Here is a 17125-nt window from a genome sequence, read left to right as displayed (position 1 = left end):
CCAACACCTTGCTTCGTCAGCCTACAGAGGACTGTGTTGTGCAGAATGCTGGCAAGCAGCATCTGTCTCTGGGCCAGTATCCAATTTGTTTGGGGCAGGCAGGTTTTTCTCCTCAGGATGAAAACAGGGTTTTGCTTCACCTTTTAAAAAAATGTTTGTTTTTTATTGATTTTTTAGAAAGAGAGAAAGAGAGAGAGGGAAGAGGGAAGAGAGAGAGAGAGAAAGAGAGAGAGAGAAACATCAATGAGAGAGAAACATGGATGGACTGCCTCCTCACACCCTCTACTGGGGGTTGAGCCCATAACCCAGGCATGCGCCCTAACTGGGAATTGAACTAGCAACCTCGTGGTGCATGGGACTAGGCTCAACCAACCAGCCAGGGCTGTGCTTGCATTTTAAGTTAAGCTTTATAGCAATAGAATTATTGAGATTCTACTAATTCCAATTTCAAAAGAATAAAACTTCTCTAGCCAGTTTGTCTTAGTGGATAGTGTCAGCCCATGGACTGAAGGGTCTCGGGTTCGATTCCAGTCAAGGCACGTGCCTTGGATGCCGGCTCGATCCCTGGCCCCAGGTGGGGCACATTCGGGAGGCAACCAATCTATGTGCCCCTCTCACATTGGTGTTTCTCTCTGTCTCTCCCCCTCCTTCCACTCTCTCTAAAAATCAATAGAAAAAATATCCTTGAGTGAGGATTAACAACAACAACAACACAAAGAATAAAAACAAGTGTTTCTCTTCATCTGTATGTTGTCCACAGTTCTGCATCAGCCACTGAATTTGTCCTGGTTTTCGGGTGGTGTTGATGTGGAAACACTTTGTGCATGTGTGGAATCCGGAGGAGAATTAGGTAATTCAGTTTGTAAGAAGAAGAAACCGAAGAGGCCCTTGAGCCCCCAGGAACATTTTACCTGCTTTGCTGTGAGGCCTGCGCTGAACCCCAGCCCCACCTGAGAGTTTGGGGGAGGCACTCCCTGTGTTTCTTTTCTCCTGGCCGGGGCCCGGGGAAGGATCAGAGGGGAAGGGGTGTTCTGGCCTCTGCTCTCACACATGGACCTGAGGGAGTCTAAACAACTTCCTGTGGCTACTGCACCTTGGGTTCCCAGCAGGGGGCAGGATTAAGGCAGCTTGGTTTTCTTACCTTACTTAGTGGCCAGTACTTTAGGTTGATTGCCTTTCCAGAGAGGGAGGGAGGAGCAGTTTTCAGTGAGGCATTTGTGGAATTAGGATTTGAGCAGGAGGAAGACTGGGAAGCTGGGGCCCTCTGCGTGGGAAAGTAGTTCTGATGTTATTGACACTATAATGAGCTCTAAGAATAAGTAGCAGATTCTCGGTATCCAGCCGTGGCCTTTTCTATAACTGTTCCTTCAGCAGCCCAGGGAAGGTGTTTTTGATCCAATTGAGGCGTCATGCGCGGCTGGTGTCTGACTTCCTTGCAGCGAGGGTATGGGGAAGGGCACTTAGTTGTGAAGGCACCATTGCCAGCCTCTTCGGGTACTTAGAGCCATCTTTGCAGCAGTCAGAAAGATTCTGATTCTTTAAAACATTTGCACAAAGTCCTTGGCCCGTTTCCATTTACGTTGGTGGCAGGTATGTGCCACTCTCTGGACACCTTACCCTGCAGTGTTGTAGCTGACATTAACATGCAGGGGAATCAATTGCCTAGAGGCTCATAAGTTCAGATTTGGGGGCTTCAGCATTGCTTTATGGGAATGGACTGCAACCCAGTCCATTTCCGTGTCCATTTTGATAACTTATGTTAAGTGCCCACCTGACATCAAAAGGCAAAGCTCACATGATTTGATCAAATACTGAAATTCAGTATGACGGATTGTGCAGCAGCAGGAAGCTGTGTCCTCATAGCTCCTACCTAGTGAGTGTCTTCTGTCACCACCCTCTGTGTCTGAGCCTGTAGCCCACTGCTTGTCCCTCTTCCCTGCCCAGCTCTGTGACCACCCAGTCAGTCACCACAGGCGGAGAGGCCAAGGGAACATGACTGTCCTGCAGGAGACACCTTGTGCTCTGTTTACCACCGGCACCAGGTCCAGGCCCAGAGGAAGCTTGGACGAACTGAGAGAACTAGGAAAACAAATTTCAGTCAACTCATCTGGTGGGGGAATACAACTTTTCCCTGTAGTATTTTTACAGGAGGAAGGTCACTGGATCAGGAAATCAGACCGCAGGAAATCAGATGCTCAAACCTGGGATTACAGACCTGCCTCCTGTTGGACATCGCCAGCCCTGGAGCCAGGCCTGTTCAGAATGTCATAGGCAAGAACAGAGTGTTTGCATGTCCACATGCGCTCCTTAAGGTTTAGCTTCTCTTTGAGCAGGGGTGGGGAACCTTTCTTCTGCCAAGGGCCATTTGGATATTTGTAACATCCTTCTCAGGCCATACAAAATGATCAACTTAAAAAATTAGCCTGCTAAAAATAAAAAAATTAGCCTGCTATATTTGGTCAAACAGTTAATTAACTCACCCCTCATGCCTTGGCAGAGCCAGACCAAATGATCTCATGGGCCTCATACCGCCTGCGGGCCAGACAGTCCCCACCCCCGCCTCAGGGAAGAAAAGTAAATGAAAACACAGTGATCATTCCACGTGGAGGACAGTGATCTGAGTTGGAAAGGCCACATTGATTTCCTTGCTGTTTACTCCCGTTTGGATGGTGTCATGTTTATCTTTCAGGTGATACACCAGGGTTTGGACTGGCCACAGCTCACCTGAGTGCACAGGCCAGTCACCAGTGTCTCAACTCCAGGTGTCGTTCACTCAGATAACCCCAGGACCTGACCCAGGACTTCACTATTAGTGGGGCAGAGACAGGCCAGTTCCCAGAGAGAGAGGCAGGAGGGCTGGGAGAGAAACAGAGGGAGGGGGGGAGGTGAGAGACAAAAACGGAGGCAGAATGCACAACACAAATGGAAGTGGTAGACTTATTTCTACTCCTTTCTGGAGCTCTTTATGGATGCCCGTGAAATCCTATGCTGGCCATAAATGGGACAGAGCATCCTGAGGCAACAACATCTTTTTGCAGGTCCCCCACACCCTGACTTCTGCCCCCTTGCACAGCTCAGAGCTGTTACCTCATATGCCCCCCCTCCCCCGCCCCCTTTGAGGCTTCCCTGTCCACCCAGCAGCTTGGTGCTGCCTGACTGCCACACTGGCATGTTGTGTGGGCATAACATTTCCATTCCTGTGCCAAGTTTGGCTTTCTAGAGGTTAATGTTTTCTTAGTTTTTACTTATTTACTTCTTAATATATTGATTCTTTCCCAAATGTTCCATCAGCTCTGTCAGAAACCTAGCCACGTTATTTTCCATATGGTCACAAGAACACAGGATCTGTTGGTTCCCTGGTTGTCTGTTTTGTGTGGGTTGCTCTCTGGTCCTGCTCAGGGCTGCCCTCTGTGGACACAAAAGAGGGGTGTGTGTCTGTGGAAAGTAACCTCACAGGGTGATGTGATCATAAATTCCTCACTGGGTAGGTCATGGTTAGTAGTCACATCCCAGGCATGTAACTTCTTTATTAAAAGGCTTATCTTTGCCTTAAGCCCTTTGTTTCTGTGCATCTATCAGGGGTGGGGAACCTTTTTCTGCCAAGGGCCATTTGGATATTTATAACATTATCCACTTAATATAATTCACTTAATATGAATTTATGTTGCTATGAAAAAAAGCTCCTAGATTTATTGCATTTCGAGTCCTGCCTACGGTTTCCTTGGCAGAGCCAGACCAAATGATTTCGTGGGTCTTATGTGTGGGCCTTATGCGGCCTGGGTCGGACATTCCCCACCTGACTCTGTTAACACACCTTTGAAATGCTCTCTCAGATCCCTCAGGAGAGCACATTCATCTTAACTGCCTTGTAATTCTATCCCTGGCGTTGCTTCCTCCCACCTTCATGTAATCTTCCTTACATTCCTTCTTTAATCAAGTGCATAAAGGGAAGCTGCAGAACTGTTAATTCTCTGGAGCTTTGAAATCTTGCTTCCTGGCGTATATTGTCAGTTTGGCTCAAATAAACTCTTATAAAATTCTCTACAGGTTTGGATGTTTCTTACTTCGGCCTAGAACAGTTCCCACTGCTTGCATGTCACCCAGATCCTAGATCCTGTGTCTTCCTCTTTCTTGATTAATCCCCCGATTTGCAGTACAAATTCTGGTAGCTTCCAGATTAGGTTGAAAGGGTTCTTCCCAGAGGATGTGTGTCAAAGGCAGTCCTCTAACTCTCAGTCATGCTGTTGAGAGTCCATGCTGTGCCACTCCCCCCCGACCCTCCCTTGTCAGTGTGGGACTGCCCCACTCTTTCCCGACTTGTTTGTTCTAAAATTTCATGAGGATGTACTTGAAATTATGGTATGGATATGTTTTTTTCTTTTCTTTTTTTTTTAGACATTCAATTATTTTTCTTTAAAATATTTTTGTCCAGCAACATTTTTATTAGAAGTGTATTTACAGTTACATAGTGGAGATGAACCTGATATTAGAAGAGGTTGGTAACTCCCAGATTGGTTGATTAGGTCCTTTAACAAGAGTTCATGTAATTATCTGCAAGCTACTTGTTGCGTAACATGAGGGCTGTGGTCAGTTCCAGGTGGAGGGGCACCACTGCGTGCTTCCTGCCTAGTCTGTGGAGGTGATATGGCCCATATCACTAAACTGGAGTCTTGCTGGGTAGCACACAGATTGTACACACTGTGCAGAAAGAAAAATGATTAAAAAAAAATGAAATTGTGTTGCATTTTTTTTTTTTTTACAAACTCTTGCAACCCTAGAACATTTTGGGGATAATCAGAGTTTTAAAATAAAATTAATATGTAAAACTTGAACCGATTTGGAAACCTCCAGTGGGAATTGTAAGACTTTGCTGTTTTTATTCACTTTATTCCTAAAGTTTATTGCTTCTACTCTAAAGTTGATATATTTTTATTGCAAAAAGTGTTTTGGATAAGACTAGCAGAATGGCTGTTTTAAAAAAATCACCTGTTGCACTATTCATTCTAGTGGTTCAGTAGTGAAACTGTCAAACTGTAAATGTCCATCCTGATGTGTTGGGTACCTCTTACATTGACAAAGTGATTCTGCTCTTAGGTACTCAGTTGAAAATTCTAGCGTTCCTTTGGGAAAAGGAACCAAACTGTTTGCTCCCTTGGGTTCTATTTCTGATGGTGACCCTGACCTTTTTTTTTTTTTTTAAATTCTTTATTGTTGAAAGTATTACATATGTCTTCTTTTCCCCCTATTGCCCTCTCCCCACCTGCTCCCACCCACCTGCACAGGCCCTCACCCCCCTACTGTCTGTGTCCATTGGTTATGCTTATATGCATGCATACAAGTCCTTTGGTTGATCTCTTACCGCCCCCCTCACCTTCCCATGCCTTCTCACTGAAGTTTGATGGTCTGTTTGATGCTTCTGTGTCTCTGGATCTATTTTTGTTCATCAGTTTATGTTGTTCATTATATTCCACAAATGAGTGAGATCATGTGATATTTATCTTTCTCAGACTGGCTTATTTCGCTTAGCATAATGCTGTTCAGGTCCATCCATGCTGTTGCAAATGGTAAGAGTTATTTCTTTTTAACAGCAGCATAGTATTTTATTGTGTAGATGTACCACAGTTTTTTAATCCACTCATCTGCTGATGGGCAATTAGGCTGTTTCCAAATCTTAGCTATTGTAAATGGTGCTACTATGAACATAGGGGTGCTTATATCCTTTCTGATGGTGTTTTTAATTTCTTGGGATATATTCTTAGAAGTGGGATTACTGGGTCAAATAGGAGTTCCGTTTTTAATTTTTTGAAAAAACTGCATACTCTTTTCCACAGTGGCTACACCAGTCTGCATTCCCACCAGCAGTGTATGAGGGTTCCTTTTTCTCCACATCCTCGCCAGTGGTATGTTTTTTCTTGTCCCAGATGGTGGGACTTTGCCACCTGTCTGCTTGGAAAAGTCTTGTATTATTCTAGTAACCCCCCTTCCCTTCAACTGGTTTCTTTCCTTTATTCATAGAGGATGCCTGGAGATTTGGGATTGATTTTTTTTGTGTGTTAGGAAAATCCAGATTAAAGTGCCATAAAACAAAACCAGGTAATTTCAGAAAGCAAGCCATCAAATTTAGAGCTATTTTTTTGTTGTTTGTTTTTTTAGCATTTGAAAAATTAATTATTTAAAAACGTTTAATTATGGAAGAAAACATAATATAAAATTTACCCTCTTAACCATTTTTTAATGTACCTTCAGCAGTATTAACTATATGTACATTGTTGCACAACAGATCTCTGGAACTTTTTCATTCTGCAAAACTGGCCAGTGTTAGAGTGTCAGCTCTCACACCAAGGGTCGAGGGTTCAATTCCCAGTCAAGGGCACATACCTGGATTATAGGTTCATGTGCCCCCAGTTGGGGCTTATTTGAGAGACAATCAGTTGATGTGTCTCTCTCACCTCAATGTTTCTCTCTCTCTCCCTCCCTGCCACTCTCCCTCTGAAAAGCAATGAAAAAAATATCCTTGGGTGAGGATTAACCAAAAAAACCTACTCAAACAAAAAAACTGAAGTTCTGTACCCATTGAACAAGTCCTCCCATTTTCCCCTCCCCCAGCGCCTGGCAACCTTGGTTCTACTTTCTGTCTCCATGATGTTGACCACTTTGAATAGTGCATTTAAATGGAATCAAACAGTATTCGTTCTTTTGTGACTGACTTATTTCAATTAAAGTAATGTCCTCAAGGTTCATCTATTGTAGCATGTGGCAGGATTTTCTTCCTTTTAAAGACTGAATAACATTGCAGTATATAAATAAATAAATAAATAAATAAATAAATAAATAAATCTTCTATATAATAAAGAGCTAATATGCTAATTAGACCGAACAGCACTACGGACAACCTTCTAGACGAAGCTGGAGCTGTGAGGGCTGGCAGGGGCTGCAAGGGCCAGCGAGTGCATTGGGCCTCTAGTCCTATCTAATAATAGACAAACATAGTAATTAACCATACCTCCACTACGCTTCCCATTGGCTAATCAGGGTGATATGCAAATTAACTACCAACCAAGATGGCGGCCGGCAGCCACGCAGCTGAAGCAAACATGAGGCTTGGTTGCCCCGGCGATGGAGGAAGCCAAGGTTCCCTGCCTGCCTGCAGCCCAGCTCTGAGCTCCGGATGCAACAATGTTGCAATTATAGAAGCTAAACAAACCCCAGATACCTGCTTTCAGCCAGTCGGCCTCGGAGCTGGAGCTGCAACAAAGTTTCAATTACAGAAGGTAAATAAATCCCAGATTAAAAAGAAAAAAAGGAGAGACTGGGAGCTTCAGTTGCAGGCTTGGCCTGCCTGAAAACAGCCCTCAGCCCCTCATCCAGGCTGGCCAGGCACCCCAGTGGGGACCCCCACCCTGAAGGGGGTGTGGGAAGCCTGAAAATAGCTATCAGCCCCTCACCCAGGCTGGCCAGGCACCCAAGCGGGACCCCCCACCCTGATCTGGGACTCCATTCAGGGCAAACCAGCCGGCTCCCATCTGTGCACCAGGCCTCTGTCCTATATAGTGAAAGGATAATATGTAAACTGACCCTAACAGCAGAAAGACTGGGAATGACTGGTCACTATGACACACAATGACCACCAGGGGGCAGACGCTCAATGCAGGAGCTGCCCTCTGGTGGTCAATGAGCTCCCACATGGAGGAGCTCTGCTCAGCCACAAGCCAGGCTGATGGCTGCCAGTACAGTGGTGGTGGTGGGAGCCTCTCCTGCCTCCTCAGCAGCACTAAGGATGTCCGACTGCAGCTTAGGTCTGCTCCCCGCTGGCAAGTGGACATCCCCCGAGGGCTGCCGGGCTGCCAGAGGGATGTCTGATTGCCATCTTAGGCCCAATCCCCCCAGGGAGCAGGCCTCAGCCAGCAGATGGTAATCCCCCGAGGGGTCCCAGACAGAGAGGGCACAGGCTGGGCTGAGGGACCCCCCCTCCAGTGCATAAATTTTTGTGCACCGGGCCTCTAGTCTAATCCAATAAAAGAGAAACATGCAAACTGACTGCACCTCTGCTATGCCCAAGCCACGCCCACCAGGCTATCAGAGCAACTATATGCAAATTAACCCAACCAAGATGACGGCCGGCAGCCACGGAGCTGGAGCAAGCAGGAGGTTTGGTTGCCTCGGTGATGGAGGAAGCCAAGCTTTCCACCTGCCCTGGCCCGCTGTGGCCTCCGCTAAAGGCAACAAAGTTTCAATTATAGAAGATAAATAAATCCCAGATACCTGCTTCCAGCCAGCCTCCACTGGGAGCTTGGGTAGCTGGGGACCATGGCCAGCCTGCAAACAGCTATTAGTCCCTCACCCAGGCTGGCCGGGCACCCCAGCGGGGACCCCCACCCTGAAGGGACTGTGGCCAGCCTGCAAACAGCCATCAGCCACTCACCCAGGCTTGCCAGGCACCCCAGCAGGACCCCCCCCTCCCTGAAGGGTGTATGACCAACCTGAAAACAGCCCTTAGCCCCTCACACAGGCTGGCCAGGTACCCCAGAGGGACCCCCACCCTGATCTGGGACACACTTCAGGGCAAACCAGCCAGCCCCCACCCATGCACTAGACATAGAATAAAAGGGTAATATGCAAATTGACCCTAACAGCAGAACAACTGAGAATGTGTGGTCACTATGACACACACTGACCACCAGGGGGCAGACGCTCAATGTAGGAGCTGCCCCCTGGTGGTCAGTGCGCTCCCACAGGGGGAGCTCTGCTCAGCCACAAGCCAGGCTGATGGCTGCCAGTACAGTGGTAGTGGTGGGAGCCTCTCCTGCCTCCTCAGCAGCTCTAAGGATGTCCGACTGCAGCTTAGGTCTGCTCCCCGCTGGCAAGTGGACATCCCCCGAGGGCTGCCGGGCTGCCAGAGGAATGTCTGACTGCCATCTTAGGCCCGATCCCCCCAGGGAGCGGGCCTAAGCCAGCAGGTGGACATCCCCCGATGGGTCCCAGACTGCGAGAGGGCACAGGCCGGGCTGAGGGCCCCCCCCCCCCAGTGTACAAATTTTTGTGCACCAGGCCTCTAGTATAGTAATAAAAGCATAATATGATCATTAGACCAGACGTCCTTCCAGATGAAGCCAGGCTGTTGCTGCAAGGGCCGGGATGGCAGCCAGGGCTGCTGCTGCGAGGGCTGGGGCCTCGGCCCTCGGAGCCCTTGCACGAATTTCGTGCATCGGGCCTCTAGTGTATATATATAATTTCCTCTATTCGTTAATTTGTCAATGAACATTTGGACTGCCTCTACCAGTTGGCTATTGTGAATAATGCTGCAATGAACATGACAGTGCAAGTATCTCTTTCAGATCCCTCTTTCAATCCTTTAGGATAAATACCCCAAAGTGTGATTTTTAGTTTGTTTTTTGAGGAGCCTCTTTACTGTTTTCTGTAGCACTTGCACTAGTTTATATTTCCAGCAACAGCGTATAAAGTTTCCAATTTATTTTCTTTAATATTTATTTATTTATTTATTTTAATCCTCACCTGTGGATATGTTCATTGATTTTTAGAGGATGGGAAGGGGTGGGGGGAGAGAGAGAAACATCAGTGTGGGAGAGAAACATCGATTGGCTGCCTCATCATATATGCCCTGAACCCTGGAAATAGAACCCACATGCTTGGCATGTGCCCTGATGGGGAATCGAACCCAAAACCCTTCAGTGTACTGGCTTGCTAGCACCCCTTTGCTTCCACCTCAAACAGGAGAGGATAACAAAATTTAGCACTTGGCACTCCAATCTTTCATCGTGGCTGGCCCTCCACCCAGGTGCCAACCAGGCCAAATGTCCTAGTCTCCCACGCCGCCACACCCAGCCACAAGGGTGCAGATTTCCAGCTTCAATGTGGCTTTTTCTGTAACTTGGCTGTAAAGCTTTTCTCCAACTAGTCTTCAGTAGGTTTTTCAGGGTGATTTTTCTATAATTTAGTTGTAATTTCAGTTTAGTCCTGGGAGGAGGTTAGGGTAGCTTCTACCTAATCTATCGCCATCTTAAATCTCTCCCTTTTATTAACTCTCGTACACACCTTCCCATCAACCATTTAAAAATTTCATCTTCGCCCTGACTGGGTTGGCTCAGTGCATAGAGCATCAGCTTGCGGACTAAAGGGTCCCAGGTTCGATTCTGGTCAAGGGCATGTACCTTGGTTGTGGACACATGCCCAGTGGGGGATGTACAGGAGGCAGCTGATCAATGTTTCTCTCTCATTGATGTTTCTAGCTCTCTATTCCTCTTCCTTCCTCTCTGTAAAAATCAATAAAGTATATTTAAAAAAAAATTTCATCTACAAGGTGTGTGTGCTATAAATAGAAGAGATGTTGTTTCATTGTTTCATGTTTTCTTGCTTTATTTGATTAATGAGTTTGCTTGGTTTTCCTTTTTTTTTTTTACTTATATTTCTTCTTTCAGAATTATCCCTTACGTCCTGCTGCTATTTTTGTGGATGAAAATGCTCAAATAATAATAATTTTGTATGGCTCATCCTAATATATTTAGGAGCTTAGTGTTTTTTCATAATATTTTTTGGTTATAAAGTGTTCTGCTTAGATACAATAATTTTTAAAAAAGATTATTTTTATTGATTTCAGAGAGGAAGGGAGAGGGAGAGAGAGATAGAAACATCAATGATGAGAGAGAATCATTGATCAGCTGCCTCCTGCATGCCCCTACTGGGGATTGAGTCTGCAATCTGGGCATGTGCCCTGACCAGGAATTGAAAAGTGACCTCCTGCCCTGGCTGGTTTGGCTCAGTGGATAGAGCATCGGCCTGCGGACTCAGGGGTCCCAGATTCGATTCCGGTCAAGGGCATGTACCTTGGTTGTGGGCACATCCCCAATAGGGGGTGTGCAGGAGGCAGCTGATTGATGTTTTTCTCTCATCAATGTTTCTAACTCTCTATCCCTCTCCCTTTCTGTAAAAAATCAATAAAATGTATTTAAAAAAAAAAAAGAAAAAGAAAAGTGACCTCCTGATTCATAGGTCAATGCTCAATCACTCAGCCATGCTGGAGGGGCTACAATAATTTTTAAGAAATATAAAAATACTAGAGGCCTGGTGCACGAAATTCATGCACTCGGGGGGTGGTTCCCTCAGCCTGGCCTGCGTCCTCTTGCAGTCTGGGAGCCCTCAGGAGATGCCTGTGGGGAGCAGGCCTAAACCACAGTTGAACATCCTTAGTGCTGCTGTGGAGGCTCCCACTACTGCCGCTGCACTCACCAGCCATCAGCCTGGATTGAGGCTGAGCAGCGCTCCCCCTGTGGCAGCATACTGACCACCAGGGGGCAGCAACTGTGTTGAGCATTTGCCCCCTGGTGGTCAGTGCGCGTCATAGCAACCAGTTCTGCTGTTCGGTCGATTTTCATATTAGCTTTTTATTATCTATCTATCTATCTATTTATCTATCTAAAAGGTTAATATGCAAAGTGTCCTCTCAGGAGTTTGGGAGTTCAGTCACTTGCTGTGACATGCACTGACCACCAGGGGGCGGCACAGAATAAAGGAAGGCCCTGGCGAGCAGCAGGAAGGTCCCAATCAGGCCCTGATTGCTGGTCAGGCCTAGGGATCCTACCCATGCACGAACTTCATGCACCAGGCCTCTAGTATAGGATATAAATTAGGAAAATATGTAATAGTACAAAGTCATCCCTTACTATTTTGGTGGGTTTTTTTTCTTTTTTCTTTTTTGAATATAGAGTTTGGCAAAAGTAAGTTTATAGGTGTGAGTATGGGAAACAGAGTTTATTCTTGTGTAATTTTTTATTAATTATTGTATTATTTTCCATATAAACAACTGTAAACCTATTTTTGCCCCACTCTGTATATTTTCCTCAGGAAGTTGCAGAGTTTTTGATAGAACTATTATGAGCCATAAGTGAATTATATGTATAGTGACTAGTGAATATATTAGCTCTAATTATTATAAGTAGTAGTTATTCTTTCTTAATGTTTTATTAACTATATTTTCTGTGCTATTAAATATTTTTTTAGGAATGGATTTTCAAGACTAGTTCTTATTCTGCCATGCACATACACTATAATTTAGCAAAAATTCTTTTGTTGGATGGTTTAGGTTATTTTCTGTCCTTATATAAGTAGTAGTCTGATGAACTCATATCTTTGTGTGTGGCATTGTTTCTTTTAGTATAAAGGAATTTTTAAAAGGGATTATGAAATTCATTTATTTGAAATAACTAGGTGAGATAATCAAAATACTTCAAAATTTCTTGATGTATAGACCAAGTAGCCTCCCTAGACATTTACTAACTGTCGCTTCCTCCAGGATGTGTGAGACACCCTTCTCTGACAGCCTCAGTTAGCAATGAAATTTTCATTCTTGATAATTTGAAGGTCGCAAATAGTATCTGTTTTAATAATTTGAACATTTTTAGATGATTATTAACCATATATTTTTCTCCTTTAATGATTTGTCTACTTAAATTCTCTCTTTTTATTGGAGTTTCCATTTTTTCTTATATTTGTAAGGGAAAAAATCATACTTGAAATGTGTAGAGAACAATTAGAATGTATATTAATGATTTTTTTAGGTGGTGAAATTTTGGATGATTTTAGTTATCTTCATATTCATCGTTTTACCTGATTATTCTGTAATAGGTTTTTGTGGGTTGTTTTTTTTTTTTTTTTGACAGAACAAAAATTTCTTCTTCTTAGAAGGAGGACTGGCTCTCTAGTGACACGTTTTTGGCCTCTTCTGCAAAGGTGCAGGCGATGCCTCCCAGCCCCACATAAACCCGAGAGGCTCTGGTCACCTTTCCTTCCACACCAGCTTCTACCCTGGGCCTGAGCCACACCGTCTGGAGCATAGCAGTGAGAGAATGTGTGAGGTATGGCAGTAATAGTGTACCGTTGTTTTTGTTTTTTCGCATGTCATGTCCAGCCTGCTATGGGATGGATGAAGAAGAAGAGGACCACTATGTTTCACAGCTCAGGGAAGTCTACAGCAGCTGTGACACCACAGGGACAGGCTTTCTGGATCGGGAGGAGCTGACCCAACTCTGTCTTAAGCTTCATCTGGAAAAGCAGCTTCCCATCCTTCTGCAGACACTTCTTGGAAATGACCACTTTGCCAGGGTGGGTATTTGACTTCATTCTCATTAAGAAAGGCACAGAATACTTTTGTTGGCGATTATTGGCATTTGATAAATATCAGCTGAATAAAGATACTTGTCAAAGGAAAGTTACACAGCTTGAAATTCATCTTGCAGTTGGACAAAATTTCAGTCTACTATTAAGGAGCAAAGGATACTTACGTTTAGAAGTAGTCTGTGATTTCATATAAGCAAGAAAGAAAATGAACGCAGATAGTTCTTTTTTCTAGGAAATTGAAGATCACCTAAATGGTGATCCAAAACCTAGATAAAAACTTTCCTGATAGAAACACTCACCTTGTTCCAATCTCTTGAATGTGTCCAGATGCTAACATGTCAGTGCTAAAAACAGTGCCTGTTATCCCAAGGTATTTTATTTTTTTGATGCAATTATAAATAGGATTGTTTCTTCTTAGTTTCCCCCCTTTAAAAAATATATTTTTTTATTGATTTCAGAGAAAAAGGGAGAGGGAGAGAGAGATAGAAACATCAATGATGATAGAGAATTATTGTTCAGCTGCCTCTATTGGGGATCAAGCCTGCAACTTGGGCATGTGCCTTTGACCGGAATCTAACCCAGGACCCTTTAGTCTGCAGGCTTACGCTGTACCCACTGAGCCAAACCGGCTAGGGCAGCTGTGGGCAAACTACGGCCCGCGGGCCAGATCTGGCCCGTTTGAAATGAATAAAACTAAAAAAAAAAAAGACCGTACCCTTTTATGTAATGACGTTTACTTTGAATTTATATTAGTTCACACAAACACTCCATCCATGCTTTTGTTCCGGCCCTCCGGTCCAGTTTAAGAACCCATTGTGGCCCTCGAGTCAAAAAGTTTGCCCACCCCGGGGCTAGGGCTTAGTTTCCCTTTTTGATAGTTCATTATAGGTGTATAGAAATGCAACTGATTCCTGGGTATTAATTTTGTATCCTGCTACTTTACTGAGTTCAGTGATCAGTTGTAGTAGTGTTTTTGGTGGAATCTTTAGGGTTCTCTATGTACAATATCATGTCAGCTGCAAATAATGACAGTTATACTTCTTCCTTTCTAATTTGGATGCCTTTTATTTCTTCTGCTTGTCTGATTGCTGTGGCTAGAATTTCCAGCACTATGTTGAATAAGAGTGGTGAAAGCGGATATCTGTGTCCTGTTCCTGATATTAAGGGAAACGCTTTTAGTTTTTGCCCATTGAGGATATCTTCCTTGATCCATTAGTTGTTTAGTAGCATGTTGTTTAGTCTCCACATACTTGTTTTCATTCCAGTTTTCTTCCTGTAATTTATTTTTATTTTCATGTCATATGGTCAAAAAATATGCTTCATATGATTTGCATCTTGTTGAGTTTATTGAGGTTTGTTTTGTGGCCTAACATGTGATCTGTCCTGGATAATGTCCCATGTGCACATGAAAAAGTATATTATTTTGAAGTTTTTGGATGAGGTGTTCTATTACTTTTTATTAAGTTAATCTGGTCTAATGTGACATTTATGACCACTTATTAATTTTCTGTCTGGATGATCAATTCATTGATGTGAATGGGACATTAAAATTTCCTACTCTTATTGAATTACCATGAGTTTCTCCCTTTATATTCATTAGTATTTGCTTTTTATATTTAGGTTCTCCTATGTTTGGTGTATAGTTACAATTGTTTATATCCTGTTCTTTTTTTATTTTTTTTACTTTTTTTTTTAAATTTAAGTATATTTTATTGATTTTTTACAGAGAGGAAGGGAGAGAGATAGAGAGTTAGAAACATCGATGAGAGAGAAACATCGATCAGCTGCCTCCTGCACATCTCCCACTGGGGGTGTGCCCACAACCCAGCTACATGCCCTTGACCGGAATTGAACCTGGGACTCTTCAGTCCGCAGGCCGATGCTCTGTCCATTGAGCCAAACCGGTTTTGGCCCTCTTGGTTTCTTACTATACTTTCTAACTCTTTGTTGAAGTTCTCCCTAAATTTCTCTATTTCACTCTCAAGTTTGGTGTGTATCCTTATGACTTTTCTTTTAATTTTTTATCAAATTGCTTATCTCTGTTTCATTAGTTTTATTTTCTGATTGATTTTTCTTGTTCCTTCATGTGAGAGGTATTCTTCACTTCATTTTGTTCACCTTTCTTTGTTTATATGAATTAGACAAAATATTTCTCTCTCCCAATCTTGAAAAAGTGACCTTGTGTGTGCTGGGTGGTTTTGAGAGTCCATTTGGAGCCAAGCAGGTGCCTATGGCATCTGGGGCACTGGCCTACAACGCTGAAGTAGTCTGGGAGGGCAGGCCAGGTTCATGTAGGAGTGTCCTGTTGATCCTGCTTGCTTCCTTTGTTTGGAGCCAAAACGGGCTCCCAGAATGTGCTATGGCAATCTTGCAGGTAAGCCAGAGCACGTGGAGAGCCCCCACCTGACTGATGGAGGTGGACAAGGGACATAAACAGTGGTGCTCACTGGCACCTTCACTTCTGGAGAATTCCTGCAGATACTCGGGGCTCCCGTGGTTCCCTAGCCTTCTCTACTCGTTCTCTTTCTCTCCTTTATTCATAAGCTGTCTAATCAGTCCCCAGTTGTCTCTCAGGCATGATTGCTCTCTAAATAGGTGTATATTTCAGTGTGCTTTCAGCGTCTTCCTGTGTTATTACCATCTTGGACCTCCTCCTTTTAAAAAATCTTAGGTAAATTTTGGGGGGAAAATAAAAGTTCTCAATGCAAAAAGGCAACAATAAGATGTTTTCATCTGAGGAAATAAAACAAACAAAAGGCTGATGCATTATATATTTGTTCTGTTGAAAGTAACTTTGACCCCTTTTCTTAAATTCACCCAGGTTAACTTTGAGGACTTTAAGGAAGGCTTTGTGGCAGTGTTATCATCAAGGGCTGGTGCTGGCTCCTCGGATGAAGACAGTAGTTCTTTGGAATCGGGTAAGAGGATTTCCTCCCCTCACTTTAGTTTCTTTTCATTATGTATAACATTTTGGGGTATAATATCCTGATCGAAGAATCTAGTAGGTTGAGTTTAAATTCTAACCCTGCTCTATCACTGCTGAGCAGTGACAACTGGGACAAAACATTTCTGTTTTTTTCTCCTATTTTCTTCTTTGTAAAATAGTATTATAAGATAGAAATCCTGTTATTTTCCTTTAAACTGTGCACAATACTCTGAATGCTGCTGACACTCTGGTCACCAGATGTGTGGTAGTTTTTCCCGTGCTGCAATTCTCTGACACCATTTGGGTGCTCTACAATTAATTAATTCTGACATGATCTACCTAGAGATAGTGTCAGATCTGACAGGTTAAGGGCTGAATCCCATTAATTCTTTTTTTTTTTTTAATATATTTTATTGATTTTTTACAGAGAGGAAGGGAGAGAGATAGAGAGTTAGAAACATCGATGGGAGAGAAACATCGATCAGCTGCCTCGTGCACATCTCCTACTGGGGATGTGCCCGCAACCCAGGTACATGTCCTTGACCAGAATCGAACCTGGGACCTTTCAGTCCGCAGGCCGACGCTCTATCCACTGAACCAAACCGGTTTCGGCAATTCTTCACTTTAGATACTGGTCGCAAGTCTAGGTTGTCACCTGTGCTTCTGACCAATAGCTATGAGTCAGAGGTTCTCAAAACTGACTCCTCTGATTCGATTAATTTGCTAGGGCAGCTCACAGAACTCAGAGTTTTACTCACTAGATCACTGGTTTATTAAGGAAGTATTTAACTCAGGCTCGGCCGGTGTGGCTCAATGGTTGAGCGTTGACCTATGAACCAGGAGGTCAGGGTTCAATTCCCGGTCGGGGCACATGCCTGGATTGCTAGCTCAATCCCCAGTAGGGGTGTGCAGGAGGTAGGCAATCAGTGGTTCTCTCTCATCATTGATGTCTCTATCTCTCTCTCCTTTGTTCCTCTCTCTCTAAAATCAATAAAAACATGTTTTTTAAAAAAGTAAATAACTCAGGAATAGCCAGATAGAAGAGATGCTAAGACAAGGCGTGGGAAA

General features: G+C 43.9%; 1 protein-coding gene across 3 annotated transcripts in view; it reads left to right on the top strand.

Annotated features, from left to right (window-relative positions):
- NINL (ninein like) overlaps positions 1-17125 on the top strand; it is a 107554-nt gene that overhangs the window by 29594 nt on the left and 60835 nt on the right. For 2 of the 3 annotated variants that reach the window (XM_036322941.1, XM_036322942.1), the window contains exons 2-3: positions 12923-13116; positions 15953-16049. In XM_036322941.1, the coding sequence (XP_036178834.1) occupies positions 12934-13116; positions 15953-16049 (280 nt within the window). In that variant the 5' untranslated portion in view covers positions 12923-12933. Of the gene's footprint in view, positions 1-12922; positions 13117-15952; positions 16050-17125 lie in introns of those variants that run through there. The other variant, XM_036322943.1, reaches the window with a different exon arrangement.

This window comes from Myotis myotis, unplaced genomic scaffold (assembly GCF_014108235.1).
Source record: "Myotis myotis isolate mMyoMyo1 unplaced genomic scaffold, mMyoMyo1.p scaffold_m19_p_9, whole genome shotgun sequence".
NCBI classification, from domain to species: domain Eukaryota; kingdom Metazoa; phylum Chordata; class Mammalia; order Chiroptera; family Vespertilionidae; genus Myotis; species Myotis myotis.
This window is presented reverse-complemented; position numbering and strand designations above follow the sequence as displayed.